Source organism: Gymnodraco acuticeps, unplaced genomic scaffold (assembly GCF_902827175.1).
Source record: "Gymnodraco acuticeps unplaced genomic scaffold, fGymAcu1.1, whole genome shotgun sequence".
In the NCBI taxonomy this organism is placed as follows: Eukaryota; Metazoa; Chordata; class Actinopteri; order Perciformes; family Bathydraconidae; genus Gymnodraco; species Gymnodraco acuticeps.
In genome coordinates, this window is record NW_022990271.1 from 5,744,638 (window position 1) to 5,766,949 (window position 22,312).

General features: G+C 39.8%; 3 protein-coding genes across 6 annotated transcripts in view; 1 reads left to right on the forward strand and 2 right to left on the reverse strand.

Moving 5' to 3' along the window:
• The window catches only part of LOC117549321 (A disintegrin and metalloproteinase with thrombospondin motifs 7), an 86,434-nt gene extending 81,823 nt beyond the window's left edge, over positions 1 to 4,611 (reverse strand). For 3 of the 4 annotated variants that reach the window (XR_004569460.1, XM_034221129.1, XM_034221128.1), the window contains exons 1-2: positions 4,157 to 4,611; positions 1,270 to 1,637 (exon numbers count right to left, since the gene is read on the reverse strand). Coding sequence is in view for 2 of the 4 variants with exons in the window: in XM_034221129.1 (XP_034077020.1) it covers positions 1,270 to 1,637; positions 4,157 to 4,277 (489 nt within the window). In the remaining 2 variants the exon portion in view is untranslated. Of the gene's footprint in view, positions 1 to 1,269; positions 1,638 to 4,156 lie in introns of those variants that run through there. The other variant, XM_034221130.1, reaches the window with a different exon arrangement.
• A 1,136-nt stretch (positions 4,612 to 5,747) lies between these two features.
• Positions 5,748 to 6,969, forward strand: LOC117549323 (relaxin-3 receptor 1-like). Its single transcript, XM_034221133.1, has one exon. It carries the CDS (start codon positions 5,748 to 5,750, stop codon positions 6,876 to 6,878), a length of 1,131 nt encoding a protein of 376 aa, XP_034077024.1. The 3' UTR covers positions 6,879 to 6,969.
• A 4,798-nt stretch (positions 6,970 to 11,767) lies between these two features.
• itga11a (integrin, alpha 11a) overlaps positions 11,768 to 22,312 on the reverse strand; it is a 134,030-nt gene continuing 123,485 nt past the window's right edge. Inside the window, exons 19-31 of the mRNA XM_034221244.1 lie at positions 22,075 to 22,185; positions 21,836 to 21,921; positions 21,511 to 21,721; positions 21,295 to 21,393; positions 17,518 to 17,594; positions 17,206 to 17,289; positions 16,838 to 16,928; positions 16,590 to 16,703; positions 15,464 to 15,547; positions 15,263 to 15,373; positions 14,981 to 15,076; positions 13,925 to 14,038; positions 11,768 to 12,974 (exon numbers count right to left, since the gene is read on the reverse strand). Of these exons, the coding sequence (XP_034077135.1) occupies positions 12,897 to 12,974; positions 13,925 to 14,038; positions 14,981 to 15,076; positions 15,263 to 15,373; positions 15,464 to 15,547; positions 16,590 to 16,703; positions 16,838 to 16,928; positions 17,206 to 17,289; positions 17,518 to 17,594; positions 21,295 to 21,393; positions 21,511 to 21,721; positions 21,836 to 21,921; positions 22,075 to 22,185 (1,356 nt within the window). The 3' untranslated portion in view covers positions 11,768 to 12,896. The remainder of the gene's footprint in view (positions 12,975 to 13,924; positions 14,039 to 14,980; positions 15,077 to 15,262; positions 15,374 to 15,463; positions 15,548 to 16,589; positions 16,704 to 16,837; positions 16,929 to 17,205; positions 17,290 to 17,517; positions 17,595 to 21,294; positions 21,394 to 21,510; positions 21,722 to 21,835; positions 21,922 to 22,074; positions 22,186 to 22,312) is intronic.

Here is a 22,312-nt window from a genome sequence, read left to right on the forward strand (position 1 = left end):
TCTATAAAATAATGGATAATGAATAAACATTTCCTGTCAAAACTAAAGCTGGTTTGAATGCATGCCTAGTGCCTACATATGATAGACTGTGTCAAATAAATGAATACAGTATATGCTCTACTGCTTGGGAACATGATGTTGAACAGAGAAAATAGGTGTATAATACGCAGTAAAAGTGATAGTTTTGGATTGTATGAAGTGGGGTTGTATGCAGTGCTTGTCCAGATTCAGTGTATACCCTACACTGATGGCAGCTGCTGTGTGAATTTGGTGAATCCAGACTCACTGATCAAGGCAGCTATTTCGGTGTTCTGCAACGTAAAACTAAAGTTTCTGTTAATGGAGTCCTGTGGCATAGAACAGGGGTTCCCAATCCCCGGTCCGCGGACCGGTACCGGTAATATTTGCAGAATTATAAATATATAAAAATATGTTATCATAATATTTTTTACAAAAAGTGTTTAATTTTCGCACCTATACCAGTCATATTATTTCATCCAGTAATCTAGTTAATCTTTCACCAGAAAACCGTTGAAAATGGCTTTTATGATGTTCCGAGGGATTCGGCGGCTCAGCCTGGTCTCAGCCTCTTGTGTGCACGAGACAGTTACCGGTGCGCCAAGGAGGAAGTAGAGCACACAGGAGACAACCATTTAATTGCAGACTGTTATGTTTATGTGGGGAAATGGCAGTGCATACATTATTTGAGATAATCTTTTAAAACGTTGTTTTGGATGCATATTGTTCTAGTATTTGTTCAGGCTGTTACAGTGGTGAGTAAATATTAAAATCAGTTAAAATTGACAACCGGTCCGCACATTTTTTTTAATGTATCTGCCGGTCCTTGGCACAATAAAGGTTGGGAACCCCTGGCTTAGAAGATAGTAGATAGGTTACAATGGCTTATTCCCCGCTGGAATCAATTGTCTAACATCAAGAAAAAGCTGTGGAAATATTCTATTTACAGCAGACACTTACATCGATATTGCATTTTTTTTAGATGGCTTGAATATGTTTTGCTGCTGCCCGTTTCCACAGGACTACATTAATCTTGTATGCTGTTAGTTGTGTTTTTCCAAACTGGGGACCGCCATCTGCAGAAAATACCACAATGACTATGGATAAGTACTTCATACAATCAGACAATAAGGGTTCCAAACTATCCTTTTTCTCAGCTTTAATAGAGCCATTAGCTGACAGCTCTATGTTTAACTTGAAATGCTTTTGAATGCAACTTCAAATAGACTCAAAGCTTTTAAAGTTACTCACCAGTCCATCACAGGTACTTATGGCAGCGCTTCCTTTACCAACAGCCTCATCCCACACGTCACCTAAGAAATGACACTGGGAGGATCCAGGAGGATGAATCTTGGCCCCCTCCAGGCCACCGTACCTCCTTTCGGTCAGGAAGCCTGGGGCCAGCAGGTGTGGGTTGAGTGTGAGGTTAAAGTGCAACCTGTGGCCTCCGTGCCACAACTGGTAGAAGACTTGATCTACGCCTGCTGGTCCCTCTGAGGCATCCCGGCGCTGTACACGGCTAGCATGGTGAGACAGGAAGTTGGACAGGAAGTGACCTCTGGCATCCACTCGAGTGGGGTGAACCACTTCATACTGCGGCAGATCCTGCTGCAATATCTCTGTCAAAGCCATGGTGGGAAGATAAGATGTAAAAGAAGATTGGAGAATTAATCATGTGAAAGGGTAAGGGTAATTAAATAATTAAAGTGGCTGTAAAGCTGTAAACAAAACTGGGGAAGCTCTAAACAAACGCATATGGGTGTCTCATCTGTCATTTGCATGTTTGAATACAGCTGCAATGTATACAGTGCCTGAACCCTGAACACTGTCTACTAGCATATGTTACTTTCTACTCTAATATCTACATGGTTTCATAAAGTTGGTGAAATGTATTTCTCTGATAAAAAAAGAATCTCATTGATTGTCTGAGATTTGAAGTAGTTGAATCAGCATCATCAAAGGCTTCATTTATAAGACCTCTTTTGTGAGCAAGGGTAAATAAAATGTGTGGACCATGTGTAGTAACCAATGTCTGAGCCGAAGCAACGCGATTAGACCCTTTTTGTAAAGAAGAAATACAAAATGCATTACAATTTACAGCATAAAAAGCATGGCCGAATGCAAAAAAGTAACATTGCTAGGATTCCTTTGCTGAGGAGTTTGTTAGACTTAGAAAGTAGAGAAGTTGTTTGGACATAAAATAGCAGCAACTGCTGCCAACACAACAAACTGTTTGCATCACATTGAGAACAAAGAGAGCTGCACATGGTGAGGAGAGGCCAACAGCTCATTTGAAACAGACTTTGCCTACTGCTGCTATTCATAATAAAGTAATTCCCTGTATTTCATCATATCTCGATACATATTCTTTTCACAAAACTACCCTGGAAAAACAATACAAGCAATCCCTAATATGCACATGCAAAAACGAAAACATATCAACAACAAAAGTGCCCAATCCACATACGCAAAAAACTCACAATAATAACTCTGTCATAAATATAGCTGTTTCAGAATAGGTCTCATGTATTCTGTACAGCTCACACAGTACAAATGACACCCTTGGACCTTCATAATTCCCAGACACACTGTGTTTGGCATACATGCAGATAATATATCCCCTGCAGTCCTTGGGCAGGATACTCAACCCAAAATGGCTCCTTTTGGCATGGCATGCAGTGTAGAGGTGCTTTGTAAGTTGCTTTGGATAGAAGCATCAGATAAATTACATTTTATTTAGTGTACTATAATTAATATATAAATAAAATATAGCCTTGTGAGTGCAGTCATCATAATCATCATCATCATCATCATCATCATCAGTATTTCGACCTATGCCCATCTTGATATGGCATTCTTTAGCTGGTTCACCAGTATAGTAGAGTGACTGACTCAGCTCATCTCAGATGCATTTTTTGATGGAGGTCTAGACCCAGATGGAGATTAAAATGTTCTAAATATTAACTAAACAAAAATGGTTATGCCGCCTCGATGTTGGTATGCAATCAAGTTCCAGGTGTGAGGATTCTTGCATTCAAGGTATTTCATAAGACCTTAAGGACTTTCTGCATCTGTAAAAATGCAATGAAGCATCTTAATTAACAAAACACCCATAAGATATGACTTGTCATTAAGCATATGTGCCCTTCAGTACAGGTCAAAAAGGAAAGTGAAATTCAATTATATGGTGATCAGAAAAATCACATTTCCAAATAAGACTCGGAAGAAAACGCCTTAAAAGTATGAATAGCTAAGCTTGGAGGAGGTGGTTTTTAATGTGGGGTCTGGGACCAAAATTGGATTTTAAGTGTGCCCATAATGAGACACACTGATCAGGTTCCTATTAACTCTGAATCAAGATGAGCTGTCACCTTTGGGTTCTTAGTAGTCCAAAAATAAACTTAGTGATCCATGTGCCAACATTTATTACCTGAAATCGTTAATTTTCAGGAAGTGCCTCTCCTTAGTGACACATCCTTGTCTATAAAGCCTAGTGGTTCTTATTTTTACTCTCAAGGGCTGCATTTGATGTTGATACAGGATGAGACCGCCTCTTTGTGCTTGTTGTACCTGTTATCTCAGGAGAGCGGTGACTTATAAAATCCAAACCACAAACTAGGTATCCGGAGAGAGTCAGAGGATGAAAGTGCAAGGAGTGGAGGCGGGGGTGTTTCTTCAAGGAGTGAGAGTGAACGCTCTGATGTGATAATATCTACTGGCTCCCACAACTAGACATATTTTGCAGAATTACGATACATCCTGTAGATACCCAAAGAGAAATGCTGTTTCCTGACCTTCACTGGGGAGGTCAGAGGTCAGTGTCAGCTGAGCTGGGAGTCTGTGTTTTGGCTCAAGGGCAGGGCCAATGCTCTCCCACACCTGGGGCTTAAACCTCTGATGATTCATGGAAAGAAGGTCTCTCCAGCTAGCAGACATAGCTGCAAAACCTTGGGTTTTATTGCTTTGGTCAGACCAACATTTTGTAAACACAAGCCACAGCTGGCCTCCCCTCCACACTGAGGACTGCTGGCCTGACTCTAATGATGAATTAGATCCGCTCTGAAACATGTGAGCAAACAAAGCAGCCACTAAGCAGCCAGAGGACGTGGCGATATTTTTTGTTTTCAGGTTCACTAACCTTCTTCATGTGGTAATTCCAATGTGTTGCAGATTTCCAGGGCCGTTAGAAGTGCGATGAAGAGGTGAATGGGGGAGCCTCTTTGTCCAAAAGCGTGAAGCCCGCAGTCCAAACGGGTCATTTTGTCAAGACGGTAGTTTGTATTTTGGTAACATTTAACGCCTTTCTGACACCGCGTCGATTGTCAATTCAAATTATTTCCATGTGGGCTGGAGGAACGTTTCGCTTTGTTGCGAGCGTGCACTTAAACTGTCACAGTCCCAACCAACTTGTGTACTTAATGCCTGAACACGGGCTGTTTCTGTTGCATTCTCACTCTTTCTTGTCTTGTCTGTGTGTCGGTGTTAATGTTTGCATGCAAGTAGCTGTCCCCTCTGTCCTCCATCAGTCTCCCACCAACAGCCAGCCCAGTGACAGCTTCAAACTGTTGTCTGCAAACTTTCGCAGAGCCACCCCCACAGATGGGTGGACTTAAGACAATGGGATATCTTTCTGTTGGGCTGGGGGCTTAAAGGGGAATGCTACTCCAATAAATCGGAAGTAGTGCTTCAATGTAATTGGCAGATGCTCCCGAATCTGAGGTCTTTTGAGTTTTCAGTGGGTCACATGAGGACCAGGCTCGATATTGTTGCGTTACTTGGAGTCAGATACATTATGACAGATCAGGAGCTTCAGTCTGTGTAACTAAACCTCTGTGAAGTGGTGGAGGAAACAGGCGAAAGCAGTTTACGAGATTCCCAATCTTAATAAACGTTGCAGTTGTATAAACAAGATGTCTTAACTTAGGTGGAATAAAGGCTGTACTGAAAACATACTCATCATGGTCACTAAACTCCTCATCATTGTGTTCTTTGTAATTAAACTTCGGTTGTTTAGGCTTAGCGCCCCCTCTAGTGGAGGAATGGAGGCACTTGAGGGCCAGTTGACGAGGGACAATGCTTATGCAAGGCAAATGAAACTGTACTCAAGGTACTCAAGTATTTTAATACATTTATTATAAAATGTTAATACATTTATTATAAAATGAAATTATTTGATTGGAGCAACATAGCATACCAATTTTTTTCTTACCCTATTTTTTTCCAGGGAGTCCAATTAAAATAAACAACACATCTCTTTTATATGAGAGACCTGGCCAAGGTAGAAACCATATATTTTTTTAAACTATAGGAAAAAAAACATCCTATTCAACATGACAAACAGAATATATTTCAACACAGCTGATTCAATTAAAGTCTTTTTTTGCTGAATTGTTTGGATGAAAAAATGCAATTTCTTACAATTAAATACTTCACTGACATGCAGTTAGTCACACCTTAATGTAGGTTATATTCATGGTGACCATCGGCAGCATTCCTCTTGTGTTGCTGCTGCATACATGATACTTTGCTCTATGACTGACCGTCTGTTTCTCTGTCACGTCTTATGCAACCAATCGTGGCACGGCAGAGGAGCAAGACACCTGTATAAAAGCACTCACACATTCATTGGATGGGGATAAAGTGTTGAGACACTTTCGCATGGTAGTTATATTCGTGAAGCCTGTGCGAGCAGCAGAAAGTGGCTAAAGCCAACGTTTCCAACTTTAACGATGGATGACACATTTAACAACAGCGGTGCGCTGAACAGAAGTTCACCTGGTGGAGACAAATTCAGTTTTGAAGACATCGATGTGAGCGCGGACGGCACTCCCATTTTAAGGATACTCATCTCCGTGGTGTACTCTGTAGTTTGTGCGGTTGGTTTGGTGGGAAATCTACTCGTATTTTTCCTAATGAGGGTAAGACAGGGTCGAAAGAAGTCAACTATCAATTTTTTTATCATCAACTTGGCAGTGACTGACTTCCAGTTCGTGCTCACTCTGCCCTTCTGGGCTGTGGACACCGCGCTGGACTTCAGCTGGCCGTTTGGAGACGCCATGTGCAAAATCATCCTCTCGGTCACCGTGATGAACATGTACGCCAGCGTGTTTTTCCTCACTGCCATGAGTGTGACCCGCTACCTGTCTGTTGTCTCTGCCCTGAAGAAAAAATCGTACAGGAGGTCACGGTGCGTTAAGTGGGTGTGCGCAGTGCTTTGGGTGGCAGCCACTTTGGCCACCGCTCCGACAACTATCTTCTCCACCGTCACCGTGGTGGCTGGAGAAAAACTCTGCCTCCTGAAGTTTCCTGAGGGGTACGACTGGCTTGCCCTCTATCACATCCAGAAAATACTGATAGCCTTCATAATCCCCATGCTTATAGTCTCTGTTAACTATCTAATGCTCCTGCGCTTTGTAAAACGGAGGAGCATGGACAGCAGCAACCCGAAACGCAGCTCTAGGGTCACCAAAGCTGTTGCTATAGTGGTTTTATCTTTCTTTTTTTGCTGGATGCCAAACCACGCAATCACTTTCTGGGGTGTCTTGGTCAAATTTAACGCAGTCGACTGGGACAAGTCATATTACATGGTGCACACGTATGTGTTCCCTGTCACCGTGTGCTTTGCGCACGCAAACAGCTGCTTAAACCCAGTGCTTTACTGTCTGATGAGGCCAGAGATCAGGAAGATGCTCGGCGGGCTGTTTTGGAGAGTCCCCACTCCAACCACCAAAAGGTGCTGCGAGACGCGCTCTTTTGCGCAGGGAGAAGTGCCTCTCCAGGTGATTAACAATGGACAGTACACGCTGTCGATCATAGACCGTAAAGGCGTATCCAGCTCCAAAATCACATACACCCGGTGAATACATTTGGTGAAAAATAAACCATACGCTGTTCATTATTTGCTCCTGTTTCCATCTGTAGCAGTCCTGAGTCGTTGGTAAAGCTTTCGCTTGTATTATTTTTTATAGTGACCGTGGATGTTATACCTTGTTGGTCATCATGAGGACATTTACTCGGTGTGAATTTTTTTTCCTATAACTTACACAAAATAACTTTTTTCTATATGAGGTTGTAGAAGATTGACATGTACATTTGGTTTATGTTATCTATTGTGTACATACAAATGTCAACCTCAAACGTCAAAAATGTTTTCAACCACAACTGCATGTACAAAAGAGTATATATATATATATATATATATATATATATATATATATGTTGTATATTTTCTCAAATGCACTGTTTTTACTCTGAAAGGTTTCTCTCACATGAATAACATGAATGTCTATATTGTTTCATCCTGTCACAAAGCGGATGTGATTAAAGTGATTTATTTTGGCTTCAGACATAATAAAAACATTGACGTGTCATGTATGCGTTATTGAGATTGACAGCTCAGCAGTGCACACATAAAGGGGGATAATATGGCACCCCAGAGGCAGGTACATTGTGGTTCAGATAAAGGAATTATTTGCATTAATTAAGTGTTGAACCTCCAAACGGCTTTTGATCATTTGGAGCCTGTAGGCCAGGGGTGCCCAACCAGTCGATCGCGATCGACCGGTCGATCGCGATCGACCGGTCGATCGCGGGGAGATTCCCAGTCGATCGCGAGATGTGTCTAAAAATAGAACAACAACATTCTGTTGTATCGTTAATGTCCTGTAACATAATCTTCCTGTGCAGAATAATGTACATGAACGCATCAAAGCTTTGTGATTGGCCGGCGTGACCCCATGTGTCGGGGCGTGGCTGGTGGGCAGTGGGCAGTATTTCGCTGACGTTGTCCGTGTCAACAGGAGTGCCAGTCCGCACACACACAAGACCGCAATTATGGCAGAAGCAAAAAAGCCCAAATTATATAATTTTCACTCCGAGTGGGAGGATGATTATTTTTGTATCTATTCCAATTCAAAGTCCATCCGTCTCATCTGCAATGCGATTGTGGCTTTATTGAAGAAGGGTAATTTAGGAGCGGCATTTCAAAACAGTGCACAAACGCTACGAGACGGAATTCCCTCCTAATTCTGCCCTACGCTCCCAAAAGGGGAGGGGCCTGAGAGGACAGCTAAATGCACAGCAGTCCATTTTCACCAGGCCCAACAACAAGAGCAAGGCTGCTACCAGAGCATCTTATCGGGTCAGTCACGTTCTTGCGAAACACATGAAGTCTTTCAAAGACGGCGAAGTTGTGAAAGAAGCATTCATGGAGGCTGCCCACGCGCTTTTGGGGACAGTAAAAATAACAGTAGCATTTCAACAGGTTTTTGATATAATAAAAACTCAAGTTAGATACCGTTATTAATCAGCTGTAAGTTTTAGTTTGTTTGAACTTATTCATTATAATTATTGTACAAAATGGTATAAGAATGCAAACATTAAGATCTGTTCTGTTTAAATTGATTATAGTCTATTATCAATTCAGGTTAAGAAACTAGTGTTGCTTGCATCCTATTTTAAAGGCATTTCTTTTTATACTCTACTAAAATGCATAAAAAAGGGTTTGATTCTATTAATTTTGTCTTTTTTATTGCACTGTTGCAGCAGATTCCTGTGTAGCTTCAGATCTGAGTTGTCTTATTAGTAAGCCTAATTTATACTTTTGTAGCAACACTATTTTTATATAATGGCAAAGAAAGGGTTCAGAGTATTTTCTTTTTTCCCTGTGTCATATGTGGCAGCACTGTTCAATGTTTCTTGAAAACATTACCCACTGTGGTATGTGACGTGTGAATAAACTCCAACTCTGTATCAACAACACTGTTGTGTAACTTCAGTTAAATACTTGTATGTGTGTAGATTAGAAAGAGGTAAGATAAAGGATCTGCAGTATTTTATGAAGTATTAATCGTACAAAGGTCAGTTTTATACAAGTAGAAGTGTGTATTTACCTGGTAGTAGGCTGTCAGTAATGGCTACGCCTCTCTATTTGGACTGGTAGATCTCGGCAGACTGGCAACTTTAAAAGTAGCTCTCGGTTCAAAAAAGGTTGGGCACCCCTGCTGTAGGCTATTGATGCTATATTCCTATTCAGCACAAGCTCTTGTCAAAGACAAAGGCTATTTCAGGCTAACCCAGGGGAGAGGATGCAGAGGGTCCAGATGTCACTTGGCATTTGGCAGTGGTGCAGGACAGGTTCTCCTCAGGTGATTGCACAATCACAACGCAGGAAAAACTAGGGGCGGAGGGAGTCTCCTGGATTCAGGCTCCTGCATCTATACTGCCAGGTTTGTGTGTTAATTAATGTTTGACTGTCACTAGGTTTTTCACGGTGTGCCCCAAGGCTAATTTGGTTTGTGTAGCATCACAATTTCTGCAGAGATGGTGTACAGTGATGAGCACAACAGGTCCAAAAATACTTTTACCTAAAGCATCAAGGTTTGGGAAGCTGTATGGTCAGTCCATATTGTTAGTCTCTTATGTAAGGAAAAAACTAAACAAAAAAGGAACAAAATTAAGACACCTCAGGAAGAGGTTACCCTTTTCCAGACATATTTACTGAACACTAAATACATATTTATAGGCTTAATACCAGCATAGCAATTCCAATAAATCTCTATATTATTGTACCTGATCCATTTACAACTTTTTGTAGAAGGCGTAGTGTGGATTCAAATCACAGGTTCATTCAAATTGCAGATTTCTGGTGTCTCCGAGACATTTTTGAGCAGCCAAATAAGGTCATTATTGAAAACAAAACCCTGATATAAAAATGACAGCAAACAAAGGTCTAACAAAACCAGAGAACATTAATGTTCTGTATTAACTTCCACAAAATTGAACTTGGTAAAAACTCTCCTATTACTGCACTTTTTCAATTATACTTCGTCAAATCGTTCAAGATAATGAGTGAGTAATCAAGCTGCAGTCCAGACCAATCAACGCACTGCAGCTTATGTATACTGTATTGCTTATTTATTTGATTACTTCCCAAATATTTCATTGTGCTTTGGCAGTTGATCATTGAGCTGACAAATGAGAATAAATTGTCACTCAAACTGTCTGTGGAGCATTTTTTTTTTCATCACTCATTTTCATTTTGTGACTGATTTTGGTTCCAGATCACACATATTTAATGTAATTAGCAGATGTTAAAATTAACATTTTACAAGTCATCTGGGCACAGAAACAAGTCAATACTCTCTTTTGAGTCTGATAATGCATGTTTACATAATCTCACCTTTTTGGATCAGGCTAATTGACTGCTTTTTTTATACTGGGATTTATGGCTCATCTTATGTCTGTTCGTGTGGTTGCTTTCCCTCTTTGCCTTGCTGAATCTTAATACATTCACAGCGTCAAGCAATCTAATTCCCCCTCAGGGATCAATATGTTTTCACTGTAGCACTGTCAGCAGCACTTGGTCAGCACGTGTCAGTTGACTGAATCAAACCTGCATCCCTGAACACAAAGGACGGTTTCAACCACAGCACCGCATAGGAGTTTGTTCATTTAAGATTTGGTAAACTATGAGAACAACACTAAAAAACACATGTTTTTAAATTTGATTGGAATCACTGCAGCCAAAACAAAACCTCTAGATTTTAATAAGCTTTGATCTGCAGGTGGCTGCACAGTTATCTTTTTTCCTGAAGGCAAATTGTTCCGTGCTATCCTGGAAATAAAACATTAAGGTTTAAGCACATATTTTATAGTTAAATATTCTACATAAAACCGTTAAATTGGCATGTATATCTTCTGTTATGATGCTACTGACATTGCACCATGAGGGAATTTAAATCTTAAAAACAATGTTATATGTTTACAATCACGAATGTCATTAGGATCCATGTTGATTGTTGCTAATTAAGCAGTTAATAAAGTCTAATCAAACTGTAATGATTTCTTTATGGTTGTCGTTTGAGAGATTTAGTGAAGATAAACACTACCCCTTACTGGTGGATGAACTGCATTACATAAATCAAATCAACATATTTTACACACCTGCACCTGTGGAGTCACACTCAGCATGAGGAACAAAGTTGGAACATTTTAAAATCTGCGAACATAGGGCAGTGTTGAAACCAGGGGAATGGGAGTTTTTTAAGAGCTGAGGAATGGATGGTTGAACCATCTGATGGAAAATGTAGGGTCAGGTGTTTCTGCTGCTTCACTCAAACCAACAACCATAGTGAGGATGACTCAGACTTAAATCTGTCACTTGTGAGTATTTTACAGTTTTCACAGTTAACAAGTTTGGGGCTCTCGCAAATTAGGACACATTCAGGTCACAGAGGTAACCACATGTCTCTTAATGATAATTAGTTATCCAGCAATGTTCTTTACCATAGTACAATGTTTTAAACTCTTCCTGTTGTTTTTACTTTTTCCCCCAGAATCCTTAAGGACTCTTCTTACCATCTGGATAACATTTTTTTTTGCGATCTTGATGCTAATAAAGATATTTAAGCCTTTTCCCAAGTTACGAGTTTATTTGTTTCCCATCCAGAAAGGCATTTATTACATTTTGTATTATTATAAAATACCATAAATACAGCTGTTTTATAAACAACCATCTGTTTCCTTTTGTGACTGCATTTAATGATCCTTTAGAGAATTTGTTCAAAATACTTCTTATCTCTCTCTGATTCTCTGCCTGCAGTTGCCCCACTCCGTCTGCATTAGATTAGTTGACAGGAAATAAACAACTCTTGGTTCTACAGGGCTCATTAAGACAGTAGAAACTCCTCAACTGTTCATTAAAAGAAGACATTTATAGACATATAGTACAATATTTTATTCGCAGGCATATTACAGCTTTTCACACCTCGGCAAACCTGCAATTAATTAGTAACACCAGGAGAGTGACAGGGTGATTTCATCTTCATAGCATCTGATTTGATCAATTAGTTACAGTTCTTAATGGTATTTACTTTGTTGAAATATGTGTGGCCTGCAGTATATTATGCACATCCTTTTGCTCTGATGCAGTGCATGTTAAAAAGGCATGCAACGTCTCGTAACAGGTTCAGTAACACAAAGCCATCTTGCTACAAAGTAATGCCATAAACCATGTTGAAAATACTGAAAACCATTAGAATATTTGAAAGCGTATAAAAAGGTACTTCACTATTTACAAAATTCAAGTAAATTTTGTACAAAATAAAAGTGCATCAAATGTTTAATGTTTTCCAGGATGAAAAAATAAAAGAAGTGAACTCTTAAGAGCGGATGCAGGTTTAGAAGATTATTCTCCGTATAAAAAGATCTAGAAGCTTCTCTGTAATTAAACATCATTCATCTTTTTTGTATTTTGGTGACTTTAGTTGAGTTTTATTTCTTCATAAATTATTATGCGTGTTGAACCATATGCAGATAAAATATTTCAAACATCACATTTAATATACAGTATAATAACTTTACATATGCCGTAGCTTTTGGGTGGCATGTCACCCTTGAGGTTTCTCATGTATTTCAAAAATTACCATAAGAGTTAAATAAATACACATTAGGAAGAGACAAAAAATTGATTGGATAACACTTGACTCAAGGACAGATTGTCGCCTGAATATTTTGGGACGTATCGACCAAAGCCAGCCATATTCTTCATTTCAAACAACCAGGAAAAGATCCGGCCAAGAAAACTGAAGCTCAGAGATCTGTGAAGGTACGACACAGAGGGCAGTGAATACATAGACAAGGAGGCCCTGAAGTCGCAACAGTGCAGGAATGCTAAGTGAGTTTGACAGTGCTGACTCTGGGGGTCAGGGGTCGTGACGTGGGTCAGATCCAGTGCACTGAACAAGCCTTGCCTCAGTGGCCATGCGGAGCCGTCTATGAAGTGCCACTGCGTTGTAGGGGAGCCTGGGGAGGAGGGTCGGTCCCTGAGTGTCGGGTCCCCTGTGGAAAAGGTGACTGCTGGGGGCCCTCAGCCTGCGTTACCGCTCATCGGCCACTTTCCCGGTTGTCTCCTGCTCGTCTTTTTCTTTTCGCTTCTGTCTCCGGAAGAAGCCGAGCTGGGAGGGAGAGCAGTGAAACACACAGAGAAATTACACTGAGAAAATACAAGATTGTGTAAGGAAGCTCATTCTTGACAATGAGATCAGTATGTTTGATAAAATTAACAAGTTAAAGGTCTTTTAGCAGATTTTTACGAGTTTTAAACGGCATCTTACGGTCTTCAACCAGGGTATGGAAGTGGCTCAGTTGTTATTACACGAGCAATTCTTCACTATTATTTTGAACTATAACATCTAAATGTTCATAGGGTTTTCAGCCATATTACATTCAAACAGAATAAATGCATTGCCATAAAATATTTCAGTAGCCTTCATAAAAATACATGATAAAAGATGAATGCAAGAGTAGGCTTTACTACACGGCTAGTTTAACCCTTTCTTCTAATTTACATTTATGATGCTGTTTTGACAAAACAATTACATTGACCTCTCATCCAATCTGTTGAGGTAAGAGCCTGGAAGCAATCAAGTCAGGCGGTAAAACTCTTAATAGTAACCTACAATTGTAACTAAGATGCCATAGCGTAGTCAAGGTAACGTGATATATTACCACAAAATGTCGTCCCCGTTTGTAATTATACAATTTTAACGACTTGTGGACTTACTTGATTTTAATGAACAACGTTTATATTTATTCATTTATATACTGTATGTAATGTTGATGTGAAAGAAGTTCTTAGCTTAAAATGACTTTTATATATCTTGTTACAGGCATTACTTTATTCTCAACCAGAGGGTGGCAGCATAACCCTACACAGGCTGTGAAAATAGTTTTAACATGACCGATAAAGACTTGATAACTTTAGGAGATCAAAATAGTTTTTATCTATTTTTTTTATTATCAAAATAGTTTGATGATAAAATAAGATACCATTACCTTCTTTAGACTGAAAAACATAGCAGTACTTTTTCTAATTACTAAATCTGTGCATGATATGATGACTTACCTTCCATAGAGCGAGAATGAGCAGGGCTAACAACAAGAGTCCTCCCAGCGTGCTGCCAATGATAATCCAGTTAGAAATTCTGTAGTCTCCCTCCTTCCTGATCTCCAATATTATCTGTGGATAAGACGATATTTGAGTCATTAGAATAGACATTTTCATTTGTTTTTGAGAAACACATAAAAAATCAAGTGAGAAAATGCGGAGTGTATTTATTCCTCTTGCAAATACTAAAGATATACTGAACACACACTAATATAGATAACCGTACTTATCTAAAAGTATCATGGACTCTAACTGCCACAAACACTAAAGTTAAAGCAGCTAACACTCACAGATGGAGATAATGCACTTTATTCTGACATTATGATGGGTATAAATCCAGAAATCTGTTATCATAGAGTAGTTATATTCAGCACATGGACACCTACAGGGATATTTACCAAGATGACTGACCTATTCTGTACGTCAAAGAGACATATGTAGAATATAACATGACAGTTCTTCTGAAGTTGGACTGACACAGCTTCAGAAATAGCACAGATCAGAAGCAGTTTTAGCACTTAATCTATTCCCTTTTAAACACAATCAGTATGTAAAGCATAACAAAGAGAAACTGAATGACTGTTGGTACCTGCCAATAGATGGCAGCATAGATTAGTGAGTGAGTGCAGACTTTTACATGTTGTGCCGCTGGTCCTTTCGGTCCCTAAGCACCACACAGCACATGGGCTCCAATACCTACCAATACTCTCTGAAAAAACTGTTAGGCAGTGCTGTGCTACACTGAAGCAGAGCCCACTGATATATTTTTATAAAGTTGTCACTGCAGCAACATATGTTCTGGTTTAGTGTTACATAATATACTATTTTACACTTTTAGTTAATTTTAATAAAGACTGATCTCATTAAGCCTGACAGATGGATACAATAACAAAAATCTGAGAGAGGCTAAGTCTGATCAAACAATGATGGTATTATGAGCTCAGATTTGAGTCAGGTCAAACCCGGGACAGACGCAGTTTATAGCTAACAGTTTATTAGAGGTTGATGACTCACATGTCTGACAGGCCTTTCTTCGTGTAAAAACATGGGGCTGGAGGAGGGGAGCTCCACTGATGCGCTGGTTCCCAGTTCCAGGATTTTAAACTTCAGCTGGAGAGAGCAAATCAAAACATGCTGCCATTGTTCACAAACACATCACACAGCTGAGAGACTACAATGCTGTCATCATGAAGGGAGCACAACAGCCACATGAATGGAGCTCTTGCAAGCATGCGTGTTATTATAAAACTCGGGATAACCAACTTTATTCAAGGATGTTTTGGGTTTCATACTCACTGCGTGTAATGTATCTATTCGTAGTGCTCCTGTGATTCTAATTGCAATGTCTCTGTAGGAGGCCACGTTGACGGTGCATTGGATCGGCAGAGTTAGGGTGTTGGATCGATTCTGTGTGAAGAAAACAAACATCAGCCTTAAGGTGATAGAAAACTACTCAATATCTTATTTGGGAATGAAATTGGTTGGTTAGAACCTCACCAAGCGGGAGAAGCGTGACAGATCCTCAGGGGACGCTCTGCTCTGCGCCACATGCTGAGGGGGCAAACAGTGTGTACCGTCCCTCTGAGGTGTGACATGAGACAGAAACAACAATTAGTAAGTTAAAAAAAAGCCTTTGGGTAGCTCCTCAATAATGAAGTCTGTAAATTAAAGTGGACCTATCATGCTATATTTGAAAAATATATTGTAGGGCCATATCTATATAAAACATGTCTGTGAAGTTTGTTTTTCAAAATACCAAACAGATCACCCATTGTAGCCATGCCTCATACTGCTCAAACCCCTCTTTTGAAGCCCTGTTAGAGAAACACAGATGTTGGGTCCTTAGCTTGAAAAAAATGAAAAAGAGGAGGCGGAGCTAATGCCTGATCAGAATTCTACCGGAAATAAAGTTACATTCGGTTGTGATAAAACGCCATCCTGTTTAAACCACGTCAAGGATTATTTCTGAAATAGATGGAGCTCAAATGCTTTTTCTCTTGCGGGTTTATCACAAGGTGAGTTCTTTTTTTATTTCCTGCTTTTTAAACACATGTGCTCTCCAGTACAGGTTAGCTCTGAGTGTTAGCGAGGCTTGCTAATGTAAACAAAGACGAGATTACGTCCAAAACATGTCAGGCATTGTTTCTGATAGCAACTTTCTGTGGGTCCGCCGACGTCAGTTCGGATGGAAATCTGTATCCGCTCGTTGTACACCCGTTTTTAAAAGATTTGGGTAAGGAGGAAAAGATAGAGGGTTTTATTTTCTGACGCTGCGTGAGTTCCCCGACGCACCGGGGACACATATTTATGTATAAAAGACATCACAAAGTGCATTTTGCATGATAGGTCCACTTTAAGTATTTGTGAGTTGAAACTATTGTTGTAATAGCTCTTCAAGCATGACTAACATTAAATCTACATGCACCTAAAACAATTGTGGTTGCTAACACATAATCTGACACAAAAAATAATTAAACCTCTTCCCTTGTGAACTATTTAACCAAGCAGGATAGTGATTTCTAGATTAGGAATCCAATTTTTAATTCATAAGGAGAGTGTTTCTTTTTTGTATTTTCAATTTATATATTCTCACTTTGAATCAGTGAGGTCAGCTTATACTCACCTGGTCAATATAGAAGTAAGATATCTTCAGGAGTTGGTTCCCGTTTTTGGTCGTCTCTGGGATCTCAATGTTCAGCTGCAAATCATTTACTGGAAAGTAGCCAAGGTTCTGGATCTGGGAGAAAAACAAGAGAGTGAATTATTAGAGCGGGACCCTCCAAAGGATAAGCAGGTATAGCTAATGGGTGGATGGATTTCCAAATGTTTTTCTTGTACCGTAAATTAAACTGTTATTCTTTTGTCTCTCACCTGGAAAGTGAAGTTGAAAGGAGGACCAATAACCCTAGGCTCCTCGAGGGACAGCTCTGATTTGATGTCATATCGAGTCGGATGTGAATCCCTTTTTAATTACAGAATAAACACCAACAAGTAATATGTCAGAAAGCTTTTATCATCTATTCATCTTGGCTTCAAGGCATATGTGGTGAAGAGGAATAAATCATAACAAATCCAGCTACAGTATCTGCAACTTATTTTACCACGCTGTTTTGAAATACTTATTCATATAATCTCACTTTGCTCCGCTCACTTGCACTTCCAAGTTCATTGCTTCCAAAATAAACTCAAGAGCTTCAGCAGATTGCACCATTTGATAAGACAGTGAGAAGTCAACAAACCTGGTGAAGAGAAGGTCTGCCTCGTAATTCAGTGAGTAATAGATGTCATTAAAATTATCAGCCATGCTGATTTCCTCGCCATCGCTGTTGAGAAAACGGAGAAAACTATTCAAAGAATGTAAGCAATGATGTTACATCGGGACACACCAGTTGAAATATTCATGCAGTTGCAGCTTTTTGATTACTATTGAGCTTGCCACATGATTTATATCGAGGAAGTGAAGCTTTGTTGTTACTTTTTGGATGTCTTCTCTCCATGCAAACAGGACATGTAAGAGGTAAACATCATAAAATACAGTTATTGATTCAAACCTTCTGGCCTCCAGGATAACTCTGATATGGTCCAGGAAGATGGTGCGACTGAACTCAAACTCCAGACGAAATGTAACCTAAACAGAGCAGAAACAGTGCAGAATAAATAAATGTACATGTTCTTTTTCTAAACACGCAGGTCAGAAACATATTTTTACTCCATATGTTATTCCCAACAGTAAAGACGCTGCATTATGGATAAGGAGTAAAGCCCTCAATAACATGCTGCTTACTGAGAGCAAGGGAACTTCCCCTTAGTGGACAATAGGGCAAATCATTAAAAAAATCACACACACAAAGTGCCAGTGAGAGTCATATTCAGGAACACTTTTAAACCTAGAGGAAACAGAAGAGACCTGGGGTGTGTGAGAAAGTCGATATCATTAGAGAAAGTCCAAACATAAACAGAAGTGAGGAGAGGAGAGCAATAAGAAGAAGGATTCAATAGAAAGAAGAGGGGAGATGAGACAAAGGAGAGGCAGAAGAGGAGGATTGATTGGCAGCAGAAGCAAACCGAGCCGAGCATTGTTTACGCTCCACCACGCAGTAATGAAATCCTGATGGACTCCGTCAGTCCGAAGAGGAATGCATAACGAGTCTATTGTAGCTTCCCTCCTCCATACAGACTGACTCATGCTGGACAGACCATATAGTAAATATATACCAACACGATGACATCTTTTCAGTAAGGGAAAAGTAACGTAGGTACCTTTCTTGAGGAATACCACGATCAGCTATTTTATACTTCTAATCCAGTAAAAAAAATTGGCGGCCATACTTGTAACTTTTAATTGGAATATTTTACATACAAAAATATGGTTGGGCGTTTGTGTGCGGGTTCCTCCCAAAAATATTTCCCCTCTAAACTGCTCATATATTATCATTTAATTATATGTTTGCGGCTCAGGGAGGAACACAATACACATACTTTTACATTTTGCAGAAAGTTAACTGAAGTAGGAATATAAATGATGAGAAGAATCTGCTGTATTGGCCAAGTAGGTGTACATATAAAAGGAATTTGAAAGCGATACTTTTCTTTGTTTACTTTTGCATGTTATTGTCGTTATGAAAGCAGAATGGTTGATCTTGTTGTCCTCCTTTTCTTCTAAAATAATTGAACCAATCTATGTTGATGGTCATTTAAGAGAAAGTCAGACTCAAAAAGAGAAAACATACACAAACAGTGTTTTTTAGTTTTTTGTCAAACACATAAGAATGCACAGACACACTCACGCATTCAAGTAGTTTGGAATACATGATTGTCCGTGGCTAAAGGACCTCCGCGCGCCAACATAGCTGAACATGGAAATTGCAGACAGAGCATGAAGCTCCCCTTCCTCCTCTGGGCTGATGGAGTCCGCCCGTATCCCTGAGCCACACTCACTGTCAATCATCACAAATAATTTGCAATAAATAGTGTGCTATGTACCTGTGTGCGCCCACAAGAAACAAACACACTTTTGTCACCACCAAGGTATGATCTTTCCGACCTCACTTTGCTGCAGCAGTATTCAAGTTTACAGTACATAACATGCTGGTTTTTGTACACAGGTCAAAACAACCGGAAAAGTCAAAACAAGAGACATTTCGAAAGAGCCTGCCTTGAGGTTCTTACTTTCCTTCAGCTAAAAAGCGGTTTGGGCAGGCTTGGCAGCAGTACCATGTACAATCAGCCCGTTAAACTCTGTGCCACATTTTGAAAAGGCTCTCGACCAGAGCAGATCGACCTTGTGGCTCTGGATGCTGTTCAGGCTGAATGAATGGGTATGAATCACTCGGTTTGAAGGGAGACCGGAGACCTCTTGGTTGAGTTGTTGGGGAGCATTACAGAGAAATGTGGTGATATTTTAGTTGCCCAGGAGATATCTTTTGTTTGTGATAATGACGTAGTTAGGACATGTCATGAACTATTTCAATCGCCTTAATTACTTCATCCCTGCAGCATTTGTCAGCAGACTGTGTATCAGTAGAGAGACGTGTGCTCGGACATCAATGGAAAACACAGTTTACCCATAATCTGCCCACTGTTTAAAAGCTTTTAGCTGCACAGTGTGATGAACCAGTGTCCCTATATCCCTATCACAGTTCATTCAAACATCACTCTCTTAATAATAAAATGTAATACCTTGCAATAAAACGCACTGTAGTCTCATAAATATGGTTGACATTACAAGCCTGGGGAAAAGCTTGGCATCAGCAGAATTGAACGTGAGAATCGGGAACAGATGAGAAAATAAAAAACCCTCAGTATCTTCACTCAGTCTCACCTGGAGCCCCAGGCTAAAGCGGAGAAAAAATGTCCTTAATGGCTGTGGAAGAAGGTTGTTTGTTGTCTGTTTACGTTGTTGCTAAGATGTCTCTTGATAATAATGCAAGAACAACTACATGGGATGCTCATATAAATTCTTATGGTGTATAGACTAGAATTAAAAGGTATTGCTTGACTGATTTTATGTAAGAATAAGAGACATTAACTTCTAAGAGAATACTTTTAAAACCTGCAGATTCACATATGTAATGGCTTGGTTCCCAGAAAAGCTCTACACTGTAGGTGAATATATTCATGACTTTGTGAACACGTAAAGTATGAACTCAAAGGTGCCATCATCTGAAAGTTAGGTCATGCAACACTTGAATGCAACTTAAAAACTTGAGGCAGACCTGTAAATACATCTGCTATCCCAATCATTTAAATCTCTAATGTTCTCTGTGGCACACTGAAAAAGGTCTTGGCTTACACTACTTTGCTGGTTATGTGCCTTATTATAAATTTGAATATTGCATCATGGAGGCACTGCACAATCCTAATCCTTTAAACACAATCTGAAAGACTTTTGGACCACATGAAATCCTTGACATTCATTTTTGTTTTGTTTTTTTATTTAAGAGCATGAGTCTGGTCTGGGAAATTACACAATTTAGATACAACATCATAATGTGCTTTGTGGGCACAATCCTCTATACAGAACTGTAAATATTGTTGAGTCACAGGATATGGATTAAGGAAGGATGTTGATCCAAACCTCCATCCCTCCATTAGCCACTGGCAGCATTTAAAAAGAAAATATTAACAATTGCATCTTTATTACAGATAGAGAAGGAAATGTTTTTAGTGTCAACGCTAAAATATTTTATGTCAGATCCTAGAAAGAAGGGATCTCTTTCCAGAAATAACCCATCTCCTCTGGTTGGCTTGTGGGTTGAGCATTAACCAGTGTGGCGTGTCATGGTCATCTGAAGCCAGCAGCATGTGTTTTGGATCCCTGTGATTTAAAAGGTCCCCCCTGTCAATGTTTTCTCAGCTTCGGATTAGCGGCACACTGCGGGCTGTGAGGTTGCTCTGATGAGGCTACAGACAGGGGTGATTTTTATTTTGATCAGACGTGCCAGCGTCTAAACTGTTTTTATCATACTTGGCAATCAGTATGAAAATGATTTTTTTATGGTTGGAAAGATTTACATCTGCTTTCCATTCAGTCAACTAAAACATATTACTTTTTAGTCGACCTAAAACACCCATAAAACCCAGGAACCAAATGTCAGAAACAAGATTTGATTACTGAATTGTCAACCAAGGGACCTCTAAACAATGATGATACATAGATATCTTATAGGAGACATTTCCATTAGATGGATTTTACTACAACACAAATGTAGCCAGTAGCCAGTAGTCTACGTAAGTAGTTAACATTTTCTTTACAATGTGGGTGTTAAAAACTAAACAAAAAGCTATTATCTTTTAAATAATGATTAATAAAGAAAGCATTATCTCACCTGTGTTTTAGCCCTCATGAATGGAGCACTGACATTGCAGATCTTCTCATTCCTCAGTTTGTCCTCAATCAAACACTCTACTTTGATGTCAGAGTTGTCCTGGATCACAAAATAAGCTGGTTAGATCTGAGAATATTCAGTCTTTTTTTGGACAATTTTACTAAATATAATAAGTTCTCATCTTGAATGACAAAGGTTTGGCTGATGATATCTTACCTTGACTATTAGACTAGAGAAGCGTAGATTGGGTGTGTAGCTGATATTTAGGAGAGCACTGTAGGCATTCTCGCCTTTGTTCTCCAATTGGACATCCACCACCATCCGCCTCCTGTTTGCCTCTATAACCCGCAGAGATCCCTCGGGCCCGCCTTCACTTTGATGGCGGCAGGAAACACCACGAGACTGAACAGGCTGCGCACAGAACTGACTGGGAGGTAGAGAGTGAGAGAAAGGTAAAATCATAAGTAACAGAGCAGGCAAGGTTCAGTTTAACATGGTGTGTAAATACACTTTTTCTGTGGTTTCTCATGAGTGTACCTACTTAAGAGTCAGGAGGTCGGTCATACTCCGCACTGCCAGGTCAGGCATGCAGCGGTCGTCCTCGTCACAGCCGTTCCAGAAGGGCAGCTAGAGACAAAGAGACAAGATTTTGTCACTTTAAAGGAATTACATATTCCTTCCCTTCCAGATGTATCTTTATTATATCAGATAATAATGTATTAGAGTGCATGTTAATAACTTAAAAGCAGGGGCAGGATAAGCTGTCCGATTGTATCTCACCTCAGTGCTCACAACAGTCGGCCAGCTATCATCCAGAACTGGTCCGAGGTCTGGATCTTGTAGTCCCACTTGAGCAGAGAACACAATCGGCCGTGCGTAGTCTGTGGTTTCCTGCATAACAAATTAAGTTAAAAGATTAGCATTTTGATTTAATCATTTATCATTGCACTTTATCTATGGTGCTCCAATCATCCAAGCTTTCAAAAACTTTACATGAAGATACAGAAATGCTCAAAAT